The sequence below is a fragment of the Alexandromys fortis genome, unplaced genomic scaffold (assembly GCF_014885135.2).
Source record: "Alexandromys fortis isolate MF-2015 unplaced genomic scaffold, M_Fortis_MF-2015_v1.1 scaffold_172, whole genome shotgun sequence".
NCBI classification, from domain to species: Eukaryota; Metazoa; Chordata; class Mammalia; order Rodentia; family Cricetidae; genus Alexandromys; species Alexandromys fortis.
Genome location: NW_026068061.1, coordinates 2,028,424 through 2,053,380, shown reverse-complemented (window position 1 = coordinate 2,053,380; position 24,957 = coordinate 2,028,424). Strand labels below are relative to the sequence as shown.

The window sequence follows — 24,957 nt, the reverse complement described above, 5'->3', positions numbered from 1 at the left end:
TTAAAATAAAAAAATATTTTCTTCATTTACTTTGTGTGTGTGTGTGTGTGTGTGTGTGTGTGTGTGTGTGTGTGTGTACAGGCACAAACATGCCATGGAGCATGTTTCAGAGATCAGCAGCCAACTTTCAGGAGACAGCTTTTATCTTCAACCTTATTAAGGAAGGATCTTTTGGGTTGCTTCTGCCTCTGTCAAATCTAGCTGGCCCAACTCTAGATGATTCTTATGTTTCTGTCTCCATAGGAGGCTGGGATTACAGTGGTCATCAGAGCACCCATTTTACATTTTTTTTGAGTTGTGGGTTTTGTGCTGTGACTTGTATGGCCTTAGGGATTAAAGTGACAGGGCAATGAGAGGACAAAGTAAAGAACAGCCACACAGCCACACAGACATACGTATAGAAAGGTTTGAATCAGGTGGGCTATGTTCTCTGATGAAGACATACTAGCAGCCAGGAAACTCAGTCACTCAGAGTAGGCTGGGGCTTCAAGTTGGCAAGTTCTATCCACACTGTTAACATTGAAAATAGATCAGGGGAAGACTGTGGCATTCATATGGGTTTGAGGCATTAAGATACCTGACATGCTCGTGTCAAAATATACATTCACTTAAGACTTAATCTATTCCTCACGGTTTTGTGTTTAGTCTTTAAAAAACTGAAGCCTTTCCGGGCAGTGTTGGCACATACCTTTAATACCAGCACTTGGGAGGTAGAGGCAGGCAGATCTCTGTGAGTTTGAGGCCAGCCTGGTCTTCAGAGTGATTTCCAGGACAGGCTCCAAAACTACAGAGAAACCCTGTCTTGAAAGACAAACAAAAAACAAAACAAAGCAAAGTAAAACAAAACAAAACAAACAAAAACTCTGAAGAATTTTTAAGTTTGATATCTACTAAAAATTCTAAAGTCTCTTAATTGTAAGATCTCATAAAATAAATAATAAAAATAACATGTTAAGTACTTATTATTCCAGAAGGAAAGGACTTGGGAAAAATTTAGTAGTACAGCTCAATGTCTGGCATCTGGAACTCACCCATGATAATCTGGGTTCCAAAGAGGTTGGGATACTTTATTTCTCTGGTTCTACTGTCTGCCCAATAGCTTGTCTCATAAGCTCAGGTTGGCTCAATTCGCACCTGCTGCTGTCTTTGGTAGATGCTCCAGGTTCCCAGCATCTCCAACATCCTGTGGGTTTTGTATGCGACTGAGGTTTCATGTTCACCAGTGTCTTTTCTTGGCCTGTTCTGAGGTATCCTGACCCTGAAATACGGCGTCCGTCCTTAGCTTCTCTTCATGACCCCATAATCTTGGATCTTTTGTGTCCTCAAAACCAGTTCCAGGTGGGAGGCAAGTGCATTGCCAAGCTTGGCTGCCAGCACTGGCTTCTCTGGACATGGATTCAGCATGCTGACCCCGAGAAAATACTTCTCAGAAGACTTCACCTCAGTGATGACGATTCCTTTTATCATAACTAATTTTTCACTTTCATCTAACCAGCACTGATTATGCTAGTAAAGCCAGGGTTACACTTACTTCAGTGATGCTGAACTCTCTGAAAATCCCAGCTGCTCTTCCAGCCCCAGCGTGACTAGCAACTCCAGATTCTTAGTCAAAATATCACATTTTGCCCCCCCCAGTCTAGTTCTTAAGTCTTTGTTCCCCTCTGAAACTCCACAGGCCAGACTTCCACTGCACATTGTCTTCCAAGCTCCTGTAACATTTCACTGAACTCTGGGCACTCAATGACTTTTTCAGTCCAAGGTTCTAAAACTGTCCACAAATTAGTCTAAAGACATAAAATGCAGCAAGGTCAGGTCCAACACAGCAACAACCTATTTTTCTTGGTATCAACACCTGTATTAATCAGGAATCCCTAGAGGAACAGTGCAGATAGAAGTTTCTATCCTGCTCAGTTCTGCAACCACTCAGTCCCAAATAAACACAGAGGCTTTAATTAATTATAAATTGTCTGGCCTATTACTCAGGCTTATTACTAACTAGCTCTTACAACTTAAATTAACCCATAACTCTTATCTATGTTTAGTCACATGGCTTGGTGCCTGTTCTCAGTAAGGCATCCCCATTTTGCTTCCTCTGCACCTGGCTGGTGACTGTATCTTTGCCTTTCTTCTTCTCAGACTTCTCCAAGTCTGGTCACCCCACCTATACTTCCTGTCTGACTACTGGCCAATCAGTGCTTTATTAAACCAATATGAGTGACAAATATTTACAGTATACAAGAGCATTCTCCCATAGCAGAACAGAATCACTAGAAGGAATATGTATTGAGACAGGATTTATGAGGTTGGCTTGCAACATGTGGTCCAGGTAGTGTAAAATGGCTGATTCATCTGAGAATCCAGTAGTTCTTCAGTCCGTGAGGTTGGAGGTCTCAGCATTCCCAGTCTGGCATTGTGGGCCTAGAAGATTACTGGGGCACTGCTGGACTTCAGTATACATAGGGAGCTTGAAGAAAGTGGTTCTATCAGTGAAGAAACCCAACTGTGGCAGCAGCAACTTAGATGAGTTCGCAGAGAGAGTGAGGGCATGCAAGCTAAGAGCAGAGCTACTTTTCTTCCTGTCCTTGGGCTACCACCAGCAGATGCTGCCACCAGAAGGTGCCACTCACAGGTAGGACAGGTGTTCCCACGTAAAATAATCAGATTAAGAAACTCCCTCAAAGGGGTGCCTGTCAGCTCACCTTTTAGTTGATTTTCTATCCTGTCAAGTTGACAGCCAGGATTAGCTGTCACATTGGGCGGAGTCACTTGACCCTCATGTGTCTCTTCTTGGTGTGATTACATTGAGTAAATCTTTTTTTTCACCATTAATGAGTCTCTGTAACTGGTTTATTAAGAATGTGTGGCCAATTCTGGTTTGTTACAACTGCCAGGCCACAGGCTCTGACCTTAGCACTTCCAGTAACATGAGAATTGACTGAGAAGTACATGTAAGGTTGTGAGACTCATACCCGGCACACACTGACTACGCAGGAAGCAGTTTTTGAGTAATTTTCCTGTGGTTGAGAACTTGACTGAGGAATGGCAAATGGAAAAACCTGCTCCAAATCCTTTAAAAAAAAAAAGAAAGCAAATTTGTCAGAGATGGTATTCACTTGGGAGAACATTTTCCTTTAAGAATTCCTTCCGAGGGCTGGAGAGATGTCTTAGTCACTCAGAGCTTCCTGCTTGCTTCTCTTGCAGAGGACTCAGGTTCCGTTTCCAGAACCCATCAGGTACCTCACAGCTGTTAGTAACTCCAGTTCCGAGGAGGTGGGTGGGTGAGTCTGATGCTTTTCTAACCTCTGCAGGCTCCTGTGGGCACATGGAACACATACATGCACTCAGATACATAAATAAATGTTTTAAAACAAATTCCCTTCCACTGTTTTTTTTTGTGTGTTTGGTATGTGCACATATATGAGCAAGTTTGCTGTCATGTGGGTAATGTGGAGGCTAGACGTGGTTGATGTCAGGATACTTTCTATTGCTTTCCATTTTGTCTATTTTTGAGATAGAGTCTCTAACTGAACATGGAGCTAAGCTGCATGACCGATGAGCCCCCATATCTCTCTGTCTCTGTGACTGGGACTACAGGTGTATGTCACATGTGCTGCTTTTACGTGGGTGCTGGAAATTCCGACTTATGTCCCAAGAATCACACAGCAGACCTGCTACCCACTGAACCATCACCTGCAGTCCTCTGTTGCTGTTGTGTGCTGTGCAAGGCTGACGGACAGCCCTGTGAAATGTCACATAAGGATTCCAGGGAAAGCAATGCCGAAGCCAGGCTGTGTCCTGTTCTAGGTGATTCCTTACCATGTAAAGCAATGGTTTACAAAGCTTTAACTTCCCCTAAGGACTCTGTTTTAAACAGACATCTGGCACCATTGTGAATGCAAATATAAAAGTGGGGTAACTCTCAGCAAGCAACACTGTAAGTGTTGATGTCACCACCTGTCCATCACTGCCCATGAGGTACAGATTGATACTATTCACAAAAGTTCAAAGGTGTCACCTATATAACCACAAAGTGAATTGGGAAATGTGTGGGCGCATGTGTATTAAAACCATATCAAAGAAGCTATTGAAAATTTACCTAACACATCACGATGACAAAGTGAACAATAGCTTACCTGAACCCCATGAAATGACAGCTGTGATGGAGATAGCCCTGTGAACCCCTCAACTGTCTTGTGTATGCATTGGGGAACGGACAGGCATAGGAGTCCCGAATGTCTCCTAATGTCCCTGATGCTTCAGCCCAGCCTGCCGCTTGATACTTGAGGTCATCCCCCGGAGTTGCTGTTCTTTGTCAGGTCCTGGCCCTATGCCTTTGTGGTTCCACTTTACCCTGCAACCCAAGAGCTTGGCTCTGTGAATCTCCAGAAAGTCTTCAGCTGATCAATGAAGCTCTACTCTATACACCCGCAATGTGGCTCTTCACATCCACATCAGCTCTCTGCCTCTGCCTTCAGTAAGGTCGCTGACATCTGAGGCTTCTTTAATCTCCCTTTTTATCCACTCAGTTTTGTGATAGATTACATATCATATAACATTCTGTATCTAACTGTGCAAAGTATAGTAAGATGCGATCCAAGAGTTAATGTTAATAGTTATGGTTGGTTATGTTAGTTCTGTTTGTCTGGTTTTTGAGATAAGGTCTTACTAGTAGCCCTAGATGGACTAGAACTCTCTGTGTAGTCTGGCTTCATACTCTCAGAGATCTGCAATCTGCCTCTTTCTCCCCATGTGCTGCGATCAAAGGCACGCAGGGCCGCGCCTCGCCAATAATTAAACTCAGAATAAAAGAAGATGTGTTTGCAATGTGTAGCCACCAAGAGAAATCAGAATTATGAGACAAATTGTAGGAACAACTGATACAACTTGTGAATCCATTGTTTTCCAACAAATTCTGGCATGGTGGAAAACCACAAACACATCTGTCTGTTTCTGGCTAAGGGCAGCGGAGGAAAAGGGCACTTAGGAAAGCCTCGTACCAAACCTAGATGTGACTTTATCTGTGCCCATAATTCCACTGAAGAAAACCCTAGCACCACTGAAAAGATGGGAAGACTGAGAACCATCCTCCACTGAAGAGTGAAAACCAGGGGTCTACATCTGCAAACGGTGACTCAGGCAGTGTGGATCCCACACCCTGAGCTTGCTTTACTACTGTGATCTTTTCCACACTCCCAAATGTGACCAGCTACCCTGAAGGGTCTTGGTAGAGACGCTTATCTGGTTCCCTTTAGCAAGAAGTAAATGCACTATAAAAATTCCAGAGAATTTTTATGTTGAAATTTGGATTTCAATCTCTTTGCAATTCTTCCAATCTGAAGACTTAATTTCCATCGCACCCTGAAGGCATTACAGACAAATAATATCATTGTCAAATTTCGTAGCCACTCGGAACAGGCCAGGCTAACGGTCCAAGCGGAAAGTTGGAAGGATTTTCCAGTAAGCCGCCTATAGTAACCGGAGACAATGAGGGGATTGTCACAGATGATTCATTTAGTGAGCATCTCAGCTTCCTTTCTGGGTAGGAAAGCTAAAGCTGTATTGTTTGAATTAGACTCCAAGCTAAGGCTTACTCAGGATCCAGCTATCCTGCATCCAAGCAAGGCAGAGACTCGAAACAAGGAGGTGGGCAAATCAAATGCTCACTTTGGCCATCAGTGAGCCACATAGCCTGTCTGAATCTGTCGTTGTTACATGAGTGCGCTTGCGCGCATGTACAACGTGCGCATGCGCTCTCGCGCGCAACCTCCCTCTCTCTCTCTCTCTCTCTCTCTCTCTCTCTCTCTCTCTCTCTCTCTCTCTCTCTCTCTCGTCTCAACTTTCCGCTGTTGTAAGGCCATTCTTGCTAAAATTCCCCAGGGCGATATCAGCAATAACCTGAGTTTTCAGTCTGCTCAGTATCAGTGGGAAGTTTGCCATGTTGGCATTTGACAGCTCCAAAAACCAGTCTGACTGAGAGTGGCAGCGCCATGAGCTTTCAGCAGAGCATGAACTCACCGATTCACAGTGATTACATGGAGCATGCTCACTCTGCGTCTTACGTATGCTTCAGGCTAAGTCTCCGGGAGCGCTGAAGTCAGAGAAACAGCTGACACAGACGTTTGGCAGGAAGTCTTTTCATTCACAACCCGACGATGATGGCATATGGCGTGAAAAAGCTTCTCTGCCACCGGGGACCCCTGAAGTGCGGTGCTGAAAGTCACCCTCCCTTGTCATTCCATGGCACCAGCAACCCAATGAGCTTTAAATGACACCAAAGCAGGAGAGGGACAGATCAACACCCAACTTCTATTCTAAAAGCAAGCCTGTCATTGCATAAGGCCTGAAAGGGCAGGCCGGCAAGGCAGGTAGGTGAATCCTCTGACAATTTTGAACAGCAGGAAGGAAAAGAAAGAGAATAGGCTCTTTCCTTTTTTTTTTCTTTGACACACGCATGTACACACACACACACAGAGGGGGGGGAATTACGTAGGTTTTTAAACTTGAGAGTCTTTTGTCTCTGCCTCTAAAATATCAAAATTGCAGACCTGCCCATGCCTGGATGAGTGTTACTGCTTATGTCTTATTCTCTCTCTCTCTCTCTCTTTCTCTCTCTCTCTCTTTCTCTCTCTCTCTCTCTCTCTCTCTCTCTCTCTCTCTCTCCCTCCCTCCCTCCCCCTCCCTCCCTCCCCCCTCTCTCTTTACAGTGTAGCCCTTGTTTGCTAGATCTACTGTGCTACAGTAACTGACACGGAACCGGATAGCCTGGACACCAGTCTCTTCACTTATACTTTGAGCTGTCGGACAAGGTTCAGGCTCTTCAGCTCATATCCGTGGAGCATCTTATATAAACGATGTCAACTTTACCTTGAAACCATGTGTCTCAGTAAAGCGCAGTGCACAGGGTGAATGTCTTAGAATTATGGTTTTAAGAAATCCCTAAGTTTGTACATCCATGTCTGATTTCCATCAGACATGAGAAGCAGTAAGACTGAACCAAACAGAAAAGAGACTGGCCGCCTGGGTCAGAGAGCCCAAGGAAGAAGAATCCTGTCTGTTACTTGTAAGCCTTGTGGCCCAGACCTGTGTTCTTAGCTCACACGAGCTCCAACTTTCTCACCTGGAAGTTCAGCCACCAACAGGGAAGTAGCAGGCATATTAATCTTCCTCCCGCTGCCCCCACCCCCATTGCATTGAAACTGAGTAAGTGTTACCTGGGAGCCTTGAAGAGTTACTGACATCCTAGGAAGAGTAAGCCAGCAGGGAGAGAACTTGGCCTCTCACAGGATGGAGGCAAAGTTGGAAGTCTGATACCCCTTGATCCCATTTCACAGGAAGAACCATATGGTTCTAAATGTGTAGACAGACAGATTAGTTTTAACATTTCAGAGTTATTTATTATGTAAACTTACTCCCCCCTTTTATTGAAAATAGGTTCTTATACAATATATCCTGATTGCAGAATATATTATTATTCTTATACAATATATCCCGTTTTCCCTCCCTCCACTCCTCCAAGTTCCTCCCCACCTTCATTTTAATCTTTGGCTTTTCTTCTCAGCTGGACCTCAGTAGCATTATTTATAAAACTGTAAGTTTGGACCACTTCCATCAGTGTCCTTCAGTTCTGAATGTTCATCAGAATCCCCTGGGGGTAGAACTTAAAATATATTTCCTGACCAGCCTCAGAGACTGTTTCCCTTGGGCCAAGTCAGCACAAGTGGGCTCGGAGACCTGAGGCACCCCTCTTTAGAAAGCTTGGGTCACACGCCAGGCTATAGAGCTACTGAAAATCCAAAGAAATGATACCCCAGTGAGCAAGCAAATCTTTCCTTTCCTTTAGGGCTTGTACACTAGTTGTGTTACACGTGTTCTGCAAACCCCTCTCTGTGTCATCTACTGGGGCAAGCTTATCACACTCACATCTTGAGTTTTCTGTTGTGGTCCAGGAAACTCAGGGAGTGTCTTGTTGTAATACGGCCACTTACAAGTAGGAGGAGGCTGCTTGCTCATTCCGGCCGCCCAGAACCAAAATAACCACACAGAAACTATATTATTTAAATCACTCCTTGGCCCATTAGCTTTAGCTTTTTATTGGCTAATCTTACATATTAATTTAATCCATTCCTATTAATTTGTGTCTTGCCATGAGCTGTGGCTTACCGTGGCTTAAATTTCCGTCTATCTCCAGAGGGGCTACATGGATTCTCTCTGACTCTGCCTTCTTTCTCCCAGCATTCAGTTTAGTCCCCCCCCCACCTGCCTACCTAAGTTCTGCCCTGCTGTAGGTCCAAAGCAGTTTCTTTACTCATTAATGGTAATCACAGCACACAGAGGGAAATCCCACATCAGTGTCTTGTTTGAAAAACACAGCTGAAGCCTTGGAGACTCCTCAGCAGAGGATGCTATGAGATGCTCAACCAGAACTACCAGATAATGCCAGGGAAGTCGAGGAATAAGACAACGAGGGTGAAATTAACTCTGGCTTAATCTTGAACCCAGAATTTTATTTCAACCCAAGAGAGCAAACTGAGCTGCAGTCTAAAGCTGGGGAGAGCCAGGTAGTTGTGTATAAGATAACTTCATGCTGTTTCTCCCTGATTCTCCTTCGGTTGTATGCCATGATAATAGTTTCAAATGAAGGAAACTACAGATCGCCTACATCAGTCTACTTCAGCTCTGGGTATGCCTTAGCCTCCCCCAGGGGAGTGTGCTTCTCTGCTTGGCTTTAGGCACAGTGACTAAGCACAGCGACGACTTCTTTCACGTGATGGCAGAGGTGGTGGCTCTTAGCAGCCAATGGTTAATTGGGGAGGCCTCACAGGTGGGAGCTCTGATGCCTTCTTATCCAGTGAAACTGGATCCCTCAGAACCTGCTCTTGGCACAAGTCTTATGACTTGAGGAAAATGTAGAGCCATATCCTTTTATGCGGACTGGATCAGAAAAGCGAAGGAAGGCATATGGACAGAGCGAGTCAAAGGAGCGAAAGGGAGAATGACGAAGGCTGTCTGGCTTCCCCTTGTCCCCAAGCTCCATGATCCCATCTGTTGTCCTCATCTTCAAATTCCTAATGAATGCTTCGTTAACTAATGTCGCTGAGCTGGTTCTTTTACTTACAGTCATAAGCTCTAACGAGCACGGTTATTATGTGTGAGCTATCCCACGTGCCACGCTCACAGAGTGAGAAACCAGTGTCTTCTAAACAAGGGAGCGAATAGATGCAGAGGAACACAACCGGGAAGCAGGAGACCCAAGTCTGGATCTTTCTCTAGACTCTCCCAAACACGGGGAACCGTGGGCTTCTAATTTTAAGCTCTTAAAGGTCACCCAGTTCCATTGCCAACCCACTCAACAACCCCGGGGAAAGATTTTAAAGCGTCTTTAACTGTAAGATGTCCACTGTGGCCTATGAAAGGGTAAGAGTGGAGCCAGCCACCCTCTTGAGGCTTCTTTCAACATGAAAATATGTACTAGCCTGGTCCTTGCTATCATAGGAGTGTTCTTGGAAATTATCTTGAACATTTATCATGAACACCGGATGGAGTGCACAAACAAGCAGAAAAGTGGGTACCACGTGCTTGTAAATGATGAGCAATGCTGAAATGGTTCTGATTTGAGTACTATTATTTTAAGGCTAGAGAGATAGGAACATTGGTGAAGTGTTTTCAGTCCAAACATGAGGATCGGAATTTGGACCCCCAGGGACCATGTAAAACGTAAGGCATGTGGCAGCACATGCCTGTAACCCCAGCCCCCGGGAAGGCAGAGACAGGAGGATCTTGAAGCTCACTCACCTATTTATGTGAACAAATATTTAATTCATTTGGCAAATGTTTATTGCGAGTCCCTGAAATGCCTGACACCATGTCAACTGTCCTGCCCTTGTGGAGGGAGTAGGAAGTACAAGTCTCTGGGATGTCAGACTAAGTCTGGGCTCAGCAGGATACATAGTAACACGTCACAGTATGGTGAGTACCACTGTGGGGTACGTTGTGTCAGAAACAAAATCCTGAGCAGTCAGGGAGGAAGGGCAGTGGTATCACATACTGGAAGGCATCCTGAAGAAGTGATGGGTTCAGCCTAGGGAGCAGGGGTGGGGTGGAGCAGGGCGGGGCAGTCTTCCGGCAGCCGAGCAGCATACTCAAATATGGATTTGAGAGCCTGTGACCGGTGATTAAGAGTCTGTAGGTCTACACTGTGGTAAAGACCATTCTCCCAGAGGCATCCGTGCATTGACTCCAGAAGTTTGCAGGAGTTAGAAGTGAGCCTGGGCTGGAAATGTTGGGACTCCAGTTTTTCCAATATTAATCAGGAACAATGAAGAGAACCAATGATATCAGGCTGATGGAATCTTAGAGAGATAAAATGTATCATAAATGAAGTTGAAGGCATCGTACCTGGGAGAATGGGTGGCTGAAGCTAGGAAGCAAATAATAAACAGTGAGAACTATGCTGTTGCTAAGCACCGCGTGCTTCAAGCTCTATGCACACTGACTCACTTCTTCACAGCACACTCCGTGAGGTGAACTTGATCATCTGTTTCAGAGAGGTCCTCTCCATCCCATCCTTCACCTGACCCCTCTTTTGCATTCATAATAATCATAAATAGTCAATAGTTCGCTACTTAAAAAAATTAGTCTTTCAATGGAATGAACACTCTTTAAGAGCAAAAGCTTTGTTTTTATTAATGGTTGTTTCTCGAACCATTCATCAGAAGGACATCACAGGAGCCCAGTAATTCAAAATGAATAGATAACAGAAACCAAGACGCAGATAATTTGCAACAGACTAAGCAGCCAGGTGGTATCAGGGCCAAGGAAAAATGATGGGAGTATCCAAGAAGGCTTTAGAAGTGGGACCGCGAGCTCACAAAAGGCACAGAAAGCAGAGAGACTAGATTTTCATTCTAGTAAGATGCTTAAAAGAGCATCAAGGACCGGGGAAATTGCTCAGCAGTTAAGAGTGCTGGCTGCCCTTCTGTAGGTAGGCAGCACCTGATTTGATTTGATGGCAGCAACCACATGGCACCTAACAGCTACCTGGAACTCCAGCTCCTGGGGATCTGGGGATCTGCCCCCCCCCCCCCCCCCCCCCCCCCCCCCCCCCCCCCCCCCCCCCCCCCCCCCCCCCCCCCCCCCCCCCCCCCCCCCCCGCCTGTCCTCCTCAGGCACTAGGCGCGCATACACACAGTTCACAGACATATGCGCAGGTAAAACACTCACACACATAAAATAAAAGTAAATAAATCTTTAAAAATACTTTTCAAAGAACATTAATACATGTGTTTTACAGAGTCAACTATCTAACAATATTTACTGAGCACTTGAGCATCAACAGGTGTTGTGTCAAGCGTGGCAGCAATGGTGGACAACGCAGAGGTGCCTACCGTCTGTGGGAGAGAGAGAAAGAAAGCAGGTGACCACTCGGGTCAGTTTCGGGGGGGTCACAGCTCTGCAGTGCTAATAGAGCAGGGTGTGATGGGCTACAGAAGTGTGGGAAAGGGATAGAGCATGGGTGGACTGATCTTCAGAGGGGCCTTCGGGAAAATTACATGGGTTTATTACTTTTTATTTGACACAGCGCTTCCAGATGACATATTTGGAATGTTTTCATGTATGTAATATATATGAAATTGTCTGTCTATCTGTCTGTCTATCTATCTATCTATCTATCTATCTATCTATCTATCTATCTATAATGAGATACATGGAGGATAAGACCCAAGCTTGAGCATGGAATTCCCTTGTTTAGTGTGCATGGCTTCCCGTACAGAATGCATGGACTGAAGTTAGTTTTAGCAGTAAATATTTTCAATGCATCTTCGGTCTTGGGTATTATTATTTACCATGCTGGAGTCCACCTTGGGGGTTATGGATGACCTTGCACATGCAAAGCAAGTACCAAAGAGGCAGGCATTGGACCAGCGCTTTGATGGCAGCCCACTACATGAGGTCAGATGGGAACTTTTCAACCAGTGCTATCACGTCAGCCCTGAAAAGGTGTCAGGCTTTGGAGCATTCTGGATTTCAGATTTTCACATCAGGGGAGTTCAACTGGCATGTGGATAAAGTCCTACAAAATAGGACTTTTTGCTCAAAGAGAAGATGATGCTCGGAGCAGAAACAGAGGCAGGACCAGCGCCAAGGACTGTGGGATGAACTGAGATCATAAAGCCTCTATGGAAGTGGCAATTGTGGATATCAAACAGGTTCGTGGCCAAAAGAAAGACCTTGATTATCTCCCGATTAAGGTTTGATTAGTAACACGGCCACATGGTTAAGCAATTGTCCCCCCAAAGCATACTTAGTTTTAAGCCAGAAAACCAAACCAGAAATGGCTCTGTTCCTTCAGAGGTTAGGGGAGCAACTATAAAGTAGAAGCACAGGACGCTGAAGAAGACCCAGGGGGAGGGCATGAGAAAGAATGTATCACAAAGGAACTTTTGGGGCAGATATGGCAGCTACGCCTGCGATCTCTCCTCGCCAAAGGTTAAGGGAGGAGAATTACAGGTTCTTGGCTATCCTGTGACCCTCAATTGGTCCTCCCAAAAGGACAAGGCAATTCTGTCAAAAATACCTTACACCCAAGCTTTGCAACATGCCCCGCCCAAGCGGCTTACAGTTCACCACACATTGGCTGTAGCTGGAGAACACTGAAGGAGGTCCTCAGGGAGCGTCAGGCAGGACTGATACTTTCTTTGGAGTTCTGCTTCCTTAACTTGAGAGAACAAATGACTCACGGAGAGTGATAAAAATGCATGTTGAGCCAGGCAGTGGTGGTGCACACCTTTAATCCCAGCCCTGGAGAGGCAGAAGCAGGTGGATCTCGGTGAGTTCGAGGCCATTCTGATCTACAGAGCGAGTTCCAGGAGAGCCAAGGCTACACAGAGAAACCCTGTCTCAAAAACCAAAACCAAAACCCATGTTGCCACTTCCCACCTAAAACTTTCTTTTCGTTTTACTGAGGTTAAGACCTAAATCTTCCTGTGTGATTTAAGTGGTCTCCAGACTGGCTTCACCTTGAGAAGCATAGAATGGATCTACTAATTAGCTTCAATTACAGCTTATGAATCTCTAGAAATAATGAGAAACTGATGGTTTGTGTACAAGGGCATTGCTGATTTTTATCCCCTCAAGGAGAGAAAAGTTATCATTGCAACACACTCACGGACTTGCTAAATCCCTGGTTCAGACACTCATCTAGTGTCGTTGAGCAGACCAGGGGACCGGCTCTGAAAGGGAAGTGATTTGCCTCAGTCCACAAAGCTGGGAGGCAGAAGTTCCAATATGCCCCTTAGAGTGATAAATTGTGATAAAACACAGAGAGATGAGGTGTAATCAATGTACTGTGAATAGGAACAAATAAAGTAGTCCAGGGACCCCAAGTTCATCTTCAGTGCACCGAGAGAGCTTTATCTTTAAAGAAAGACCTGGGGTAGTGGGGGGTAAGAGTGATGGCTCTGCCAGGGTTCTGAAGAGCTTCTGGTGGCATGAGGGGACAAGCTCATGAAGATTATTAAGAGAACTCCATGATTCAGCCTCCCACTGTGAAGAACTGCCCTCACGTGGAGTGTGGCATCTTCTACCAGGTTCAGCTGTTTCCGTAATCCATGATGATAAACACCAAAGACCATCAGATGCCTTTTGGAGGCCTAGAAGATTGACAGTAAGACTCCTGGTCCTCTATCTCATGTTGGTCTCCTTGAAGGAGAATGAGACGGGCTGGGGGTCACCAGTTCCTAGGCAGACACATCTTGAATGATTTACACAGAAGCATGTTCAGGTCAGTAGGGCCCCCAGAGCAGAGGAGACAAGCGCAAGCCACAAGTAAAGATGCCAGGCTCTCTTCTGTTCTTGTTAATCTTGTAGGCAAAGCGAGGAGTGTTGTGTTTTTTTTTTGTTTTTTTTTTTTTTTTGGAAAAGTCATTTCTAAGTGTTTTTGCTAATTTTAAAAGAATCCTGCCATTCACCCATATCATCGCTGTCTCAGCCTTATCAGCTACGGGTGCTGTCTCTGAACAGGACTCACAGTCAAACACAGAGACCACAGACGCCATTGTTAGAAGTGTGTTGGTGACAAAGTGAGACTTTATCGGGACTCACTCTGCACACATCCAGATGGCTCAGGATTTCCTGCTTGGACATTCATTTATTTCTTCAGCCCAGCTGGCGTTGTGACCTCACCCCAGCTTAATCCCAGGTCACAAGAAAGTCCCGTTCATCCTTGGCCTCCCTATGCAGTGTTTAGTATGTATCCTGGCGTAGTTAGTGTGTATCCTACTCAATAGTTGTGGGTTTCATCTGGTCTAAGCTCGAGTCTCTGGGGTCACCAGCCTTTCTCAGCTTCCTCTGCTGACCTATCGACAAAGGGCACATGAGCGGATCTCTTCCTCCATCTCCCCCTCCCTAAGCCATGCTGGGGGCCTTCCTTCTCTGACCCTGGCACTGCTTCGCCGCACAGCGCGTTAGTCAGGGATGTTTGAGCTGTTGTGTTGCTGGATACCATCTTGCTGTGGGGCAGATGCCCTCCACTGCGCCATCCAGGGAAGCAGGCTATGGGATCTGTTAAGCAGAAGTAGCCGCAGGCAGAGGAAAGGAAGTCACTGCAATTTTCCCAGCAGCCTCCTTAAATCTGTGGGTGACAGCTTGGGCACTTTGTCTTAAACAGACAAGGAAATGAGCTCACAGCTGAGGAAACTTGCCCCAGGTCCCAAATTAAATCGGTGCTGATGCAGAAGTGAACACCACCTCAGACTGGAAGCTGGCCAAACGGTTGCAAGAGAAAAATCCCAGCTCTTTCAAAGCCTCGAAGCGTCCCAGCATGGGCTCTGGGCAGTTACGTGAAGCTGTGCCAGACTTCCCCGTCATCCCTATCCTGTAAGCGAGCTGCGCTGTGGATTACTCATTTTCTCTCCTGCCTCTGACTGAGGCTCTTTTCTCACATCCTACTCCTGGTTTCACGGTCCCAAGGATTTCATTTGAAGGGCGGGGCATCCCTTTCACACCCCTCCACCCCAACGGGAGCCTGGAGTCTGGACCAATAGAAGCAAAGGACCTCATTTACTGGCACTAAAACCTGGCCCTATTTAAGTGGTAGCAGGCATGGGCTGTGAGCTGCGTCGGCTTTTCTCCACAAACGGGCACACTTGTTGTCTGATCCGGGGCATCACTCAACTGACGACAAGAGGAAAGGGGGAAAGGTTGTAGGGCTCTTGCTGCCACCATGTGCTCTGGCAAGTGTACAAGATACATCGGACACTCTCTGGTGTGGTTTGCTGTCCTCTGCATCGTAGCAAACATTTTGCTCTACTTTCCCAACGGGGAAACCAAGTATGCTTACGACGACCACCTCAGCCGCTTTGTGTGGTTCTTCGCCGGCATCGTAGGCGGAGGTCTGCTGGTAAGTTACTCGGAACTCTTTCCACTACGGAAATCCTCTCCCCTTGAATGGCAGTGCGCATTCTTCTCACGGGAAGTTTTCTAGAATGCCTACCCGTGAATCCTGCGGATGTGGTATCGGTTGCTGCTCTTCCCTGTGAAAGCGGAATATCACTAGGCTGCGTTAAACTTTTTTTGCTAATCTCAGTAGATGTTGTTTGAATAAAATCTTTTACCTTAGAGTGAACTCTCTGTTCCCCGAAGCTTTTCTTGTACAGCTTGAAAAAACAACCACTTTTCAAGATTTGAGAGGCTATCGAGTTTCTGCGAGCTGGATTGGCAGCCACTTCTCATTTGCTCCCGGGAGCTGAAGAGAGTGGGCTCGTTCCAAGAGAACAGTCTGGGGTCTAAATTAGTCTCCGTTGCTTCTTTCCCAGCGTCTGTGATAGGGGAAATACCAAGTGATTGCACTGGTATTTTCAGATAACTGCAGACTTTCTCCTGGGTTTCGAGTTAGAAGCAGGCTAGTGCCAGTCTAATGCGGGAATTTTTTTTTTTTTTTTCCCCACAGTTTGGTTTTAGTTGAAGCTGACAGGAAATGTACTTGACACATTTATCTTTGGCCTCAACACACATGGAATGTGGACACATTTGGGTTTGCTCATTTAAAATGCTGGAACTAAAAATTGCAAAGAGAAGTTTTATGGACTTGTTACTGTCATAGAGAAGACGATTTTTTTCTTTGCCAACTAAAAGGTGTTAAGACAGTTCAACCTAATATACTCACGGTAACATGGCTTTGCAACTGTGCTTTGAATGTTAGCATCGTTACCATTCATGTTCCCGTAATTAACCCAAATACAATTACATGAGCAAACAAAGTCGCTGCTTAATATCCGCTGTGCTTAGAGTCTTTGGCCTTACACGTCAAGAAGTTCATCCTTATTTGACAAGCATCACTGCTTGGTTGAAACAGATCATATGTTTTTTTATACTAAATCCTTTATCTTTTCTTATCTACTGAAAATGTTTCAGCCATTTTACTCAAGATTTGATATGTGTTTGATAAGGGGGAAAATCAGATTTAAATAACACTGCTGACACATTTTGTAGGAAAACATGTTAGGGATTCTCCCAAAGCTCACATTTATAGATTATTATTTCACATTCTGTTTGCTCACCCATGGTACATGGAAACAAGCAAATGTAATACTTTCGTTTCTCCTCAGGTTTTTCCCATCATTTGTTCTAATCGTCAGACATAGATATGTTTTACAGAAATCCTAACCCTGGCCACATGCGCTCAGGGAAAGACAATGACTTGATTCTGTTGCCTTCTGCCCAGATACTCCTGCCGGCGTTTGTGTTCATCGGGCTGGAGGAAGATGACTGCTGCGGTTGTTGCGGCCGGGACAACTACGGCAAGAGATGCACAGTAAGTCCTTGCGCTGCCTCCCAGTGAAAGGGCTCCTTTCCTGACGCAGGGCAGCGGCTTAATTCTTGCCTTTTCTCTCCCTAGATGCTTTCTTCTATCATGGCTGCTCTCATTGGCATTGCAGGATCTGGCTACTGTGTCATTGTGGCAGCGCTGGGTTTGGCAGAAGGACCAAAGTGTAGCGATACCCATGGTGTGTGGAACTACACCTTTGCCAACACTGACGGACAGTACGTAATTGTTCTCTGCCTAGGAACGCATTCTTAACCACCGCATATGAAACTAAGTTGTCCATCTGCCCATCCACCTAATATCACCTTTCAACATCTGCCCATCTACCCAATATCACCTCTCAACATCTCACGCAGTGTGCAAGGATGGATAAGCAATCATCAACCCTGAACAATTCTAGCTGCTGTTGAATACACACACTGACTTTGTTCTTGCAACAGCCCTGTGTAGACACTCCCATAGTTACTTCTCTTTTACAAATGAGAAAAAGAGGCAGGGAAAGATGAAGTGACTTATCCACGATCTCATTGCTAGAAAGTCCCAGTGACTCTCTTAGCCCAGCCTGTCTGCTGTACAGCGTATGCTTGGATACTGTGTACATTAAACCACAATGATGAGCAGACCAAAGGCAACACATTTTACTAATTTATAAGAAAATATTAGAGTATCCTTATGTAATCAAAAGCCCAGGGCAAACAATGCTCCCACCCTACACCTGCATATGCTGGCTCATGTGTTACATGTAAACACTCTTGATTTAGGTCACCAGAAGACAGAGGAAAGGTTTTAGCCAGAACTCTAACTTCAGTGTAGTTATGTAAGGTCCCATTTTCTTGTGTTGGTATTTTCTTTTTATTGGTTATGACAAAGGAACAGAACAGAAAAGCTGGTGGAAACTGGTATATGTGGAAATGAATGAGCATGGTTTGTCCTTTATGGACTTGATTTCTATAAAGGAAAAGATTTTGTTTCCATTTTTAATTTTTATGTGTGTGTGTGAATGTATACGTGTGTGTGTGAGTGTATGCATGTGTGAGTGTATACATGTGTGTGAGCATCTGCATGTGTGTAAGTGTATACATGTGTGTATGCATGCGTGTGAGTGTATGTGTGTGTATGAGTGTATGCATGTATGTGTAGATGTGTGAGTGTATACATGTGTATGAGTGTATGCATGTGTGTGTAGATGTGTGAGTGTATACATGTGTGTGAGTGTATGCATGTATGTGTAGATGCGTGAGTGTATGTGTGTGTGAGTATATGCATGTATGTGTAGATGCGTGAGTGTATGTATGTGTGTGTGTGGGTGTGTGCATGTGTGTGTGAGTGTATGCATGTATGTGTAGATGCTGAGTGTATGTATGTGTGGGTGTGGGTGTGTGCATGTGTGTGTGAGTGTATGCATGTGTGTATGTATGTGTGTAAGTGTATCTATGTGTGTGTGTGTAGATGTGTGAGTGTATGCATGTGTGTGTAGTGTGTGTGCGTGTGTGTGTGTAGGTGCCCACAGCATCCAGGAGAAGGTTTCATGTATTCTGGAGCTGGACTCACAGGCGGTTGTGAGTTGCCTGGTGTGAGTGCGAGGAACTGAATTAGGGTACTGTCTATGCCAGAGCGGCACATGCCCTTCAGCCCTGACCCCAGGTCAGATTCAGCTTAAGTTTGAATTTTAAAGGTTAAGTTTTTGAAAGACAAAAATGAAAATAATAATAATGACCATGGATTGTACTTTATATTTTCAATAATATTGTTCCTCATGAATTGTATGACAAGCATGTGGAGAGAGAAAGAGGGGGAGAGAAAGTGTGTTTGGTCTTTTTCCTTCACGAGAGAAAAATTGGGAATTTTCCTCCAACCTCAGCTCTACACCCACTCTCTAAGAACAGGAAGAAGTGAACTGAGCTCTCTGTGTCTTGGTGCCTCCATCTGCAGTTGCCATGAGCACTAATGAGGTGATGTACCTGTGAAATGTCCGTGTGCAGGGTGACACACTGTGAGCAGAGCCAGCAGTGCCTTAGGATGAGCATGACCGAATAATAGCCTCTGGAGGGAAACTACTACTTACGGGAGCTGGAGGCTTAATGTCACCAGAGTGATTCATCTCTGTTCAGAACATAATGTGCTCATAGAAAATGACTCATGTTTGTCCACGCATGCAGAGCTGTTGCATGAAACCAGCTGCGAGGCCAGTCATGATGCATGCAGCTGGGATGCATGGAGGATTACGTCCATCACTCAGCAGATTTTAAGAGCCATTTGTACACCTCTCCCTTTATTCACTTATGCTTCCAAAAAAAAAAAAAAAAAACCTTCCTCTTCTTCTAGAACACTCCTTATTTGAATCTATCCAGGATCTCAATATGTAGAGAAGTAACAGTTCCAAACCACTGATTAACTTTTCAGTAGTTAAGGAGAGCCAAAGAAAATTTTGACTCGGTGACCTGGAAAACAGACATTGTTGTTCCACTGACAAGCAGAAACACAGGGCCAGACTGACAGACTTCTCTTTTGTTTTTCAGGGGTGGAGTGGCGACAGTGGGGTTTGTTTTAAATCAACAAGTTGAATATCTTAGTGGCTCAGTGCACTGTTCCAAAGTTAGACGTCTGGTTTCAAGCTGGGGTAGGGAGTCGTAATAAGGAATGGTAGCAGGCCTCTTCGTGGGGTTAAGTCACTCCTTGATGTTCCCACATGGTTTAATCCTACTACACTGGGAATCCAAATACTCTGTGAGGTAGCAAGGACTGACATGCTAGAAAAGAAATCCAACTCTCTCCACACACACACACAAACACACTCATACACAAACACACTCACACACGTACACAAGCACACACACCACACACACACACACACACGCAGGAACACACTACCTTCACATGGCCTGGCGATTTTTAACAGGAGGAATTCTAGTTGTTATTTATCCTGCTGTTGTTTTTAACCCGCACCATGTCCTTAGACGCTGCTGGAGCCTGGGTTTAAAAAGCCCAGGCTCTGCCCCTGTGCCTCCACGGAGCTCAGCCTTGTTGAGGAAGCATATAAGCATTCTCTCTGGAAGGTGTTTTTCCTTGGAAACCTTTCACACTTTGTGTCCCCGCTCAGTGCACTTGGCATTCTTACTCCTTGCTCTTCTGTTAGAGTCCATATTGAAGGACAGAGCCCACCGTTATGTCCCAGCTCCAGCTCAGTTTTGAACACACAGCAGCTCGGGAATCGCAAACAGCTGAAGGAAAGGTGTTCTCTCCTTTTCCGTTGCCACAGAAGCATGGGCACAGCACACGAGGGAGAGAGCCTGGATTTAAGCCCTTGCACATTCTATTGCTGGTCAACCTTTCGCTTAAAAAATTGAAAAACAATTATGTCAACAGAACTTTTTGACAATAAAAACCCCTTGAATTCTAACTTGGCAGAATCTGGGTAACTTTCAAAGAGGAAGGTGTTTAGTATCTTAATGAAATGATCTAAATTAATACCTTAAAGTTTAAAAAATCTAATGTAAAATACGTTTTCCAAATCAATATTTACCCAATATCTTTCCCATATGTAATAACTAAGACAGTGATAAAAGGGGGTAACAGAATAAAAATATACTCTGTAAGTTTACTCCCCTCCAATATGAATTGCTTTCATTTTTCCATGTCTTCTTTTAGTTGACAATCCATACGACACATGACTTGGTTTTAAATATGATGCAAACATAGCTTTGTTTTTTTTTCTTACGAGAAATCATATGTGTTTTAAGGAATATAAAAATCTTTAATGTGAGAATATTTTAGCCACAGAATCCAAGATGAATGTCAAAATTGGTGCTTTAATTGTATGTTTATCAATTGGCAACAAGTTGTGGGCTGCAACCTGCCATTTGTTGGACTGGCATGTTGTACCAGAATCTAGCACACATTGTTGTGTTAATTCAGTTCTGCGTTTCTGAATAGACTCTTCCAAATGAAGAAGTAAGTCACGAGATATCCTCTGATCTATGGTCATGTCCCTGAAGTGTCTCTTCTGCCCACAGGTACCTTCTGGAGCCCACCACATGGTCCCAGTGCTATGAACCTAAAAATATTGTGGAGTGGAATGTGACGCTATTTTCTATGCTCTTGACATTCGGGGGAATTGAATTCATCTTGTGTCTCACTCAAGTCATAAGTGCAGTGCTCAGCGGCATATGTGGCTATTGCTGCTCCCAACACCAGGTGAGAACTCGTGTGACAATGTCGAGGCCTAGCCCTGTAGGGATCAGTTGCCACAGGGCACCGTTCTTCCCATCAAAGAGAAAAGACAGAACCAGACACGCTTAACCTACCTGCACTTATTCTTACTTCATCTTTGCATTTATCAATTCACTTTGGCTTCAGTAAGGAGTCTTGTAGACTCAGTTGTCTTGGTTTGTAGATGGCTCTGTGGGCGCAGGAGCCCTTGCCCATAGACACGGTACCTCTTTCAAGGCAATCCCTGTATGTTTCACTCACCCCGCTCTGGTTACAGCTACATAGGTACATCCAAGATGCTTGCCTAAGTACACATCAATAGTAACCAATATTGATTCCATCAGATGCAACACCAAATTCACTCTCCAGATGAGTCTGACTCAAGCATTAAACAAGATGTTTGAGATCACTCAGGCAGGAGGCAGCAGACTTCAATTCTTCACCCAAGCCCTTCCTCTTAACATATACGCTGTACTTCCTGTCCTGATGGATTCTCTGTAATTCTGCCCTAATAAGGAATAACAAAAATGCCTATGCAGTAAGCCAGGAGTATGATTAGCCTTTGAGTAGCACTCTGAAAGAAATTTTCTATGTGAGAGAAAGCCAGGAAGCTCTGGTTTCCTGGGGATATGACTTAGGAGTCAAATATCCACGTGTTTGTCATGGAGAAAGTTTTATTTTCTTTCTCTTCCTAAAAATATCTATTATTGAACAATTGGAAGTTAAGATCTGTCCAATTTAGGGAAGTCACTGTTCAATGTCTTATTCTTTAAAACAAGGTGAAGTAATCAAACTTTTTTATTTATATTTTAGATTCCCATTCTATTTGTCTCTCGAATTCAGTAGCTTCTGACTTGCCTTAAGAATAAAGCAAAAAACAAAACAAAACCCTAATAGAGACCAAAAGTCACTGCTACCAGGAAAACCCTGGCTGTAAATATACAGGCATTTTCTACAAATTCTGAGAAGTTAGGATACACTTCTAGCTTCCCCTACCAGGAAAGTATCACAAGATTGAGAATTCCTTTGGGATCCTGACAAATTTCCAAGAGAACAGCCAAGTTGGAAAACTTCAGAATAGCGTTGTTTTTCAGGCAGCTGAGGGGAAAGAGAATAGAATAAAACCTTTGGGAGTAATTCTTACATACAAAACCCCTGCTCACCCTTGAAACTCATAGGAAGCAGAGCATAAACTCAGCTACTGCTCGACTTCCGTGCATTTGGAGCACAGGCAGAAGGAGTCGGTGGACAAAACTGCTTCTGTGTTTTGTGAGGAGAGGTAATCTCCTGAATTGTAGGCAAGCACATGGGTCCTCACAGGAGACACTGTAGAATGGGCTCCTCTCCCTAACATTTAGGAGGATCTATTACCTTTATGTCCATGACAAAAGATTCTGTCTCAGGACAGGGCATTTAATCCATGAGAGCTGGCTCCCAGCTTGGTAGCATTTGATTTGAAAGGTGACCCACAGTAAGGCCACACCAGTGGGAAGTTCCCGTGAAGTCCTTTGAAATTACTCCTCCAGAGTAGAGACCCACCCAGGCACACTACAAGCCAATTCTGTGTCCATATTCTGCAGTTTCCCATGAACACTTTCTGTAAGCTTTCCTGGGAAAGAAAGTGGGTTTGGTTTGTTTAGGAAACATTTTGTGAGCCTTGTCTGAGCTCTAGGTGTGGTGGGCTAGGTTTCAATAAAAATTGCAGCCACTCTGCGTTATGATTGCTTTGAATAGAGATGCAAAGTACACAGACTCCCCCCCCATGTGTTGACGCTGATCATAGCCTAATGTAAATTTCATTTTTTTTCCAGCAATACGACTGCTGAAAGAGCCCAAGACAGAACCACATGCTTCCTTTATTTCATCGTAACTTGTATATTTTACTGGCCTTATGCAACTTTGCACTGGTGTATCATATTCCGTACATTCTGCTTTTATAAAGAAACGTGCTGACACCCTCACGTGATGTCAGCGTTTGCAGCTAGCAAGCAAACTCTATTTTAAAGGATGAGGCAACAGGCTGCCCTCACTTTGGTGGCATTTTACAGACTGAATGACTGTTCTCAGCGTGGCTGAGATAAACTCTTCAGTATTTAAGGTAAAAAAGTCACTTAACTATCGTGCATATGTGTATTTTAAATAAAAGACCTCCGGTTTCCCTTTTAAGACCAAGAAGGACCCAAATCCCTGAAAAGACAGTTTTAACTGTTTATATGGTGTTTCCCATTTGGAAGTGTACCAGTCTCCCTTGAACTGAGGGAAAAGTCCTTGCTGGATTTGGAAGGCTCATCAAAAAAGCACTCACTCAAGTATGGGAGAGGAAATTATGTAAAGCTGTTAGCGGCTGCGAACACTGCTAGATGCTGGAGTTTTCTCTCATGTAGAAAGCTTTGTGCCCTTCAAAGACAGAGACAGTGTGTGTAAAAGGGGAAGGGCAGGATGGTTGGGCAAGAACGAAGATGGGAAATGGAAGAAAACAGTTGATGGCCATGGTGGGAAAAGGGGTTTGGTGGGGTAGGGAACTGAAGACCACATGGGAATGCCCCCAAATTTGCTTGTTGAGCACAGAATGAACTTCCTCTACCATTCAGCTGTTGTTTTGGTTTTATGTGAGGAGAGACAACCTCTCCGGTCAGGTAATTTATCAGAGTCATGTAGGGAGGATGTCTCCCTAACGCGTAGGAAGATCTGTTACCTTTTGTGGACGACAAAGGATGCTTTCAGATTGCAGACTATTGATTCCAGAGAACTGGTTTCTAGATTAGCAGGACTGGATTGGGAAGGTGACCTACATGAATATACACAGTAAAGCTCACCAATGCCCTTGTCCTGCAGCTCCTGCTTTTTCCCTCCCTGTCCGTGATCTGTGGTCTACCGCTTGAGGGGCGTCAATGCCTCTGGGTCCTCTCCTGCTTTCCCTGCCTTATCCTCTTTTCTACCTTCTATCTGTCAACAGATAACCTCGGTTATTCTATCTCTTGAGGCTAGCTATCTTTCTTTTCCACTGGGTGCTGCAGTCTTCACACTCCCAGGTAAGGTAGCATGTTTTTTCTCTCTCGTGCGTGCGCAAATGGACATTTTTGTTTGGTTTTGTCTTGTTCTAGTTTTGTTTTAATGTAAAAGGATCCCTTAACTCTCTGCCTGGCAGAACCGCTTAGATGGATGTAGAACTACTTTATTTTGCTTACAGTTTCGGAGATTTTTAGTCCGGGATCATGGGTTGCACTGATCCTAGTCCCGTGGGAAAGGTGATAGGAACACGGAGGACCAGGATGAAGGACCCTGGTCACCTCATGGTAGATAGGAAGATAGTTGAGCAAGGGGCTGGGGACCAGATAGAACTTTCAAAAGCATGTCCTCCACCAACCCACTTTCTCCAGCTAGGTCCCATTTCTAAAGTTTCCAGCACCTCCTAACACCATCCAGGGACCAAGTGTTAAACAGATGCATTCAGATCATAACACCTGGGTCTTGTACAGAAGGCTTGGCCTTGGTTCATTGTCCTGGGCAACAGACAAGAGAGCTAATCAAGACTTTCACTTGCTGTTAGATGGAGCGCTCTTCCTTCGGGCACAGTAACCTGCTGTGATCCCTGACCCAAAGTCCCCACGTCTCTGTGCTATGATCACCCTGGCAGTCTGGTGAAGCCTGAAGACTTTTCCTAATAATGCCTATAGGCATATAAAATAAGATATATAGACATAAGAAGGAAGCCAATACATTGGAATGTTTATCAAAGAAATTAAAATTGGGGCTAAAGAAATGGCCCAGTGGTTAAGAGCACGGACTGCTCTTCCAGAGGACCTGGTTTTGAGTCCCAGCACTCATATGGCAGCTCACAACCATCTGTAACTCCAGCTCCAGTGGATCCTACGCCTTCTTCTGGCTTCTGCAGGCATTGCTTGCACGTGGAGCACAGACATACA

General features: G+C 44.7%; 1 protein-coding gene across 1 annotated transcript; it reads left to right on the top strand.

The window, feature by feature from the left end:
- The first annotated feature begins 14,944 nt into the window (after positions 1–14,944).
- Positions 14,945–23,206, top strand: Tm4sf1 (transmembrane 4 L six family member 1). The gene is made up of 5 exons (XM_050120257.1): positions 14,945–15,397; positions 16,721–16,810; positions 16,895–17,040; positions 20,836–21,016; positions 22,843–23,206. Exons 1-5 carry the CDS (start codon positions 15,221–15,223, stop codon positions 22,855–22,857), a joined length of 609 nt encoding a protein of 202 aa, XP_049976214.1. The 5' UTR covers positions 14,945–15,220; the 3' UTR covers positions 22,858–23,206.
- The last annotated feature ends 1,751 nt before the right edge of the window (positions 23,207–24,957 follow it).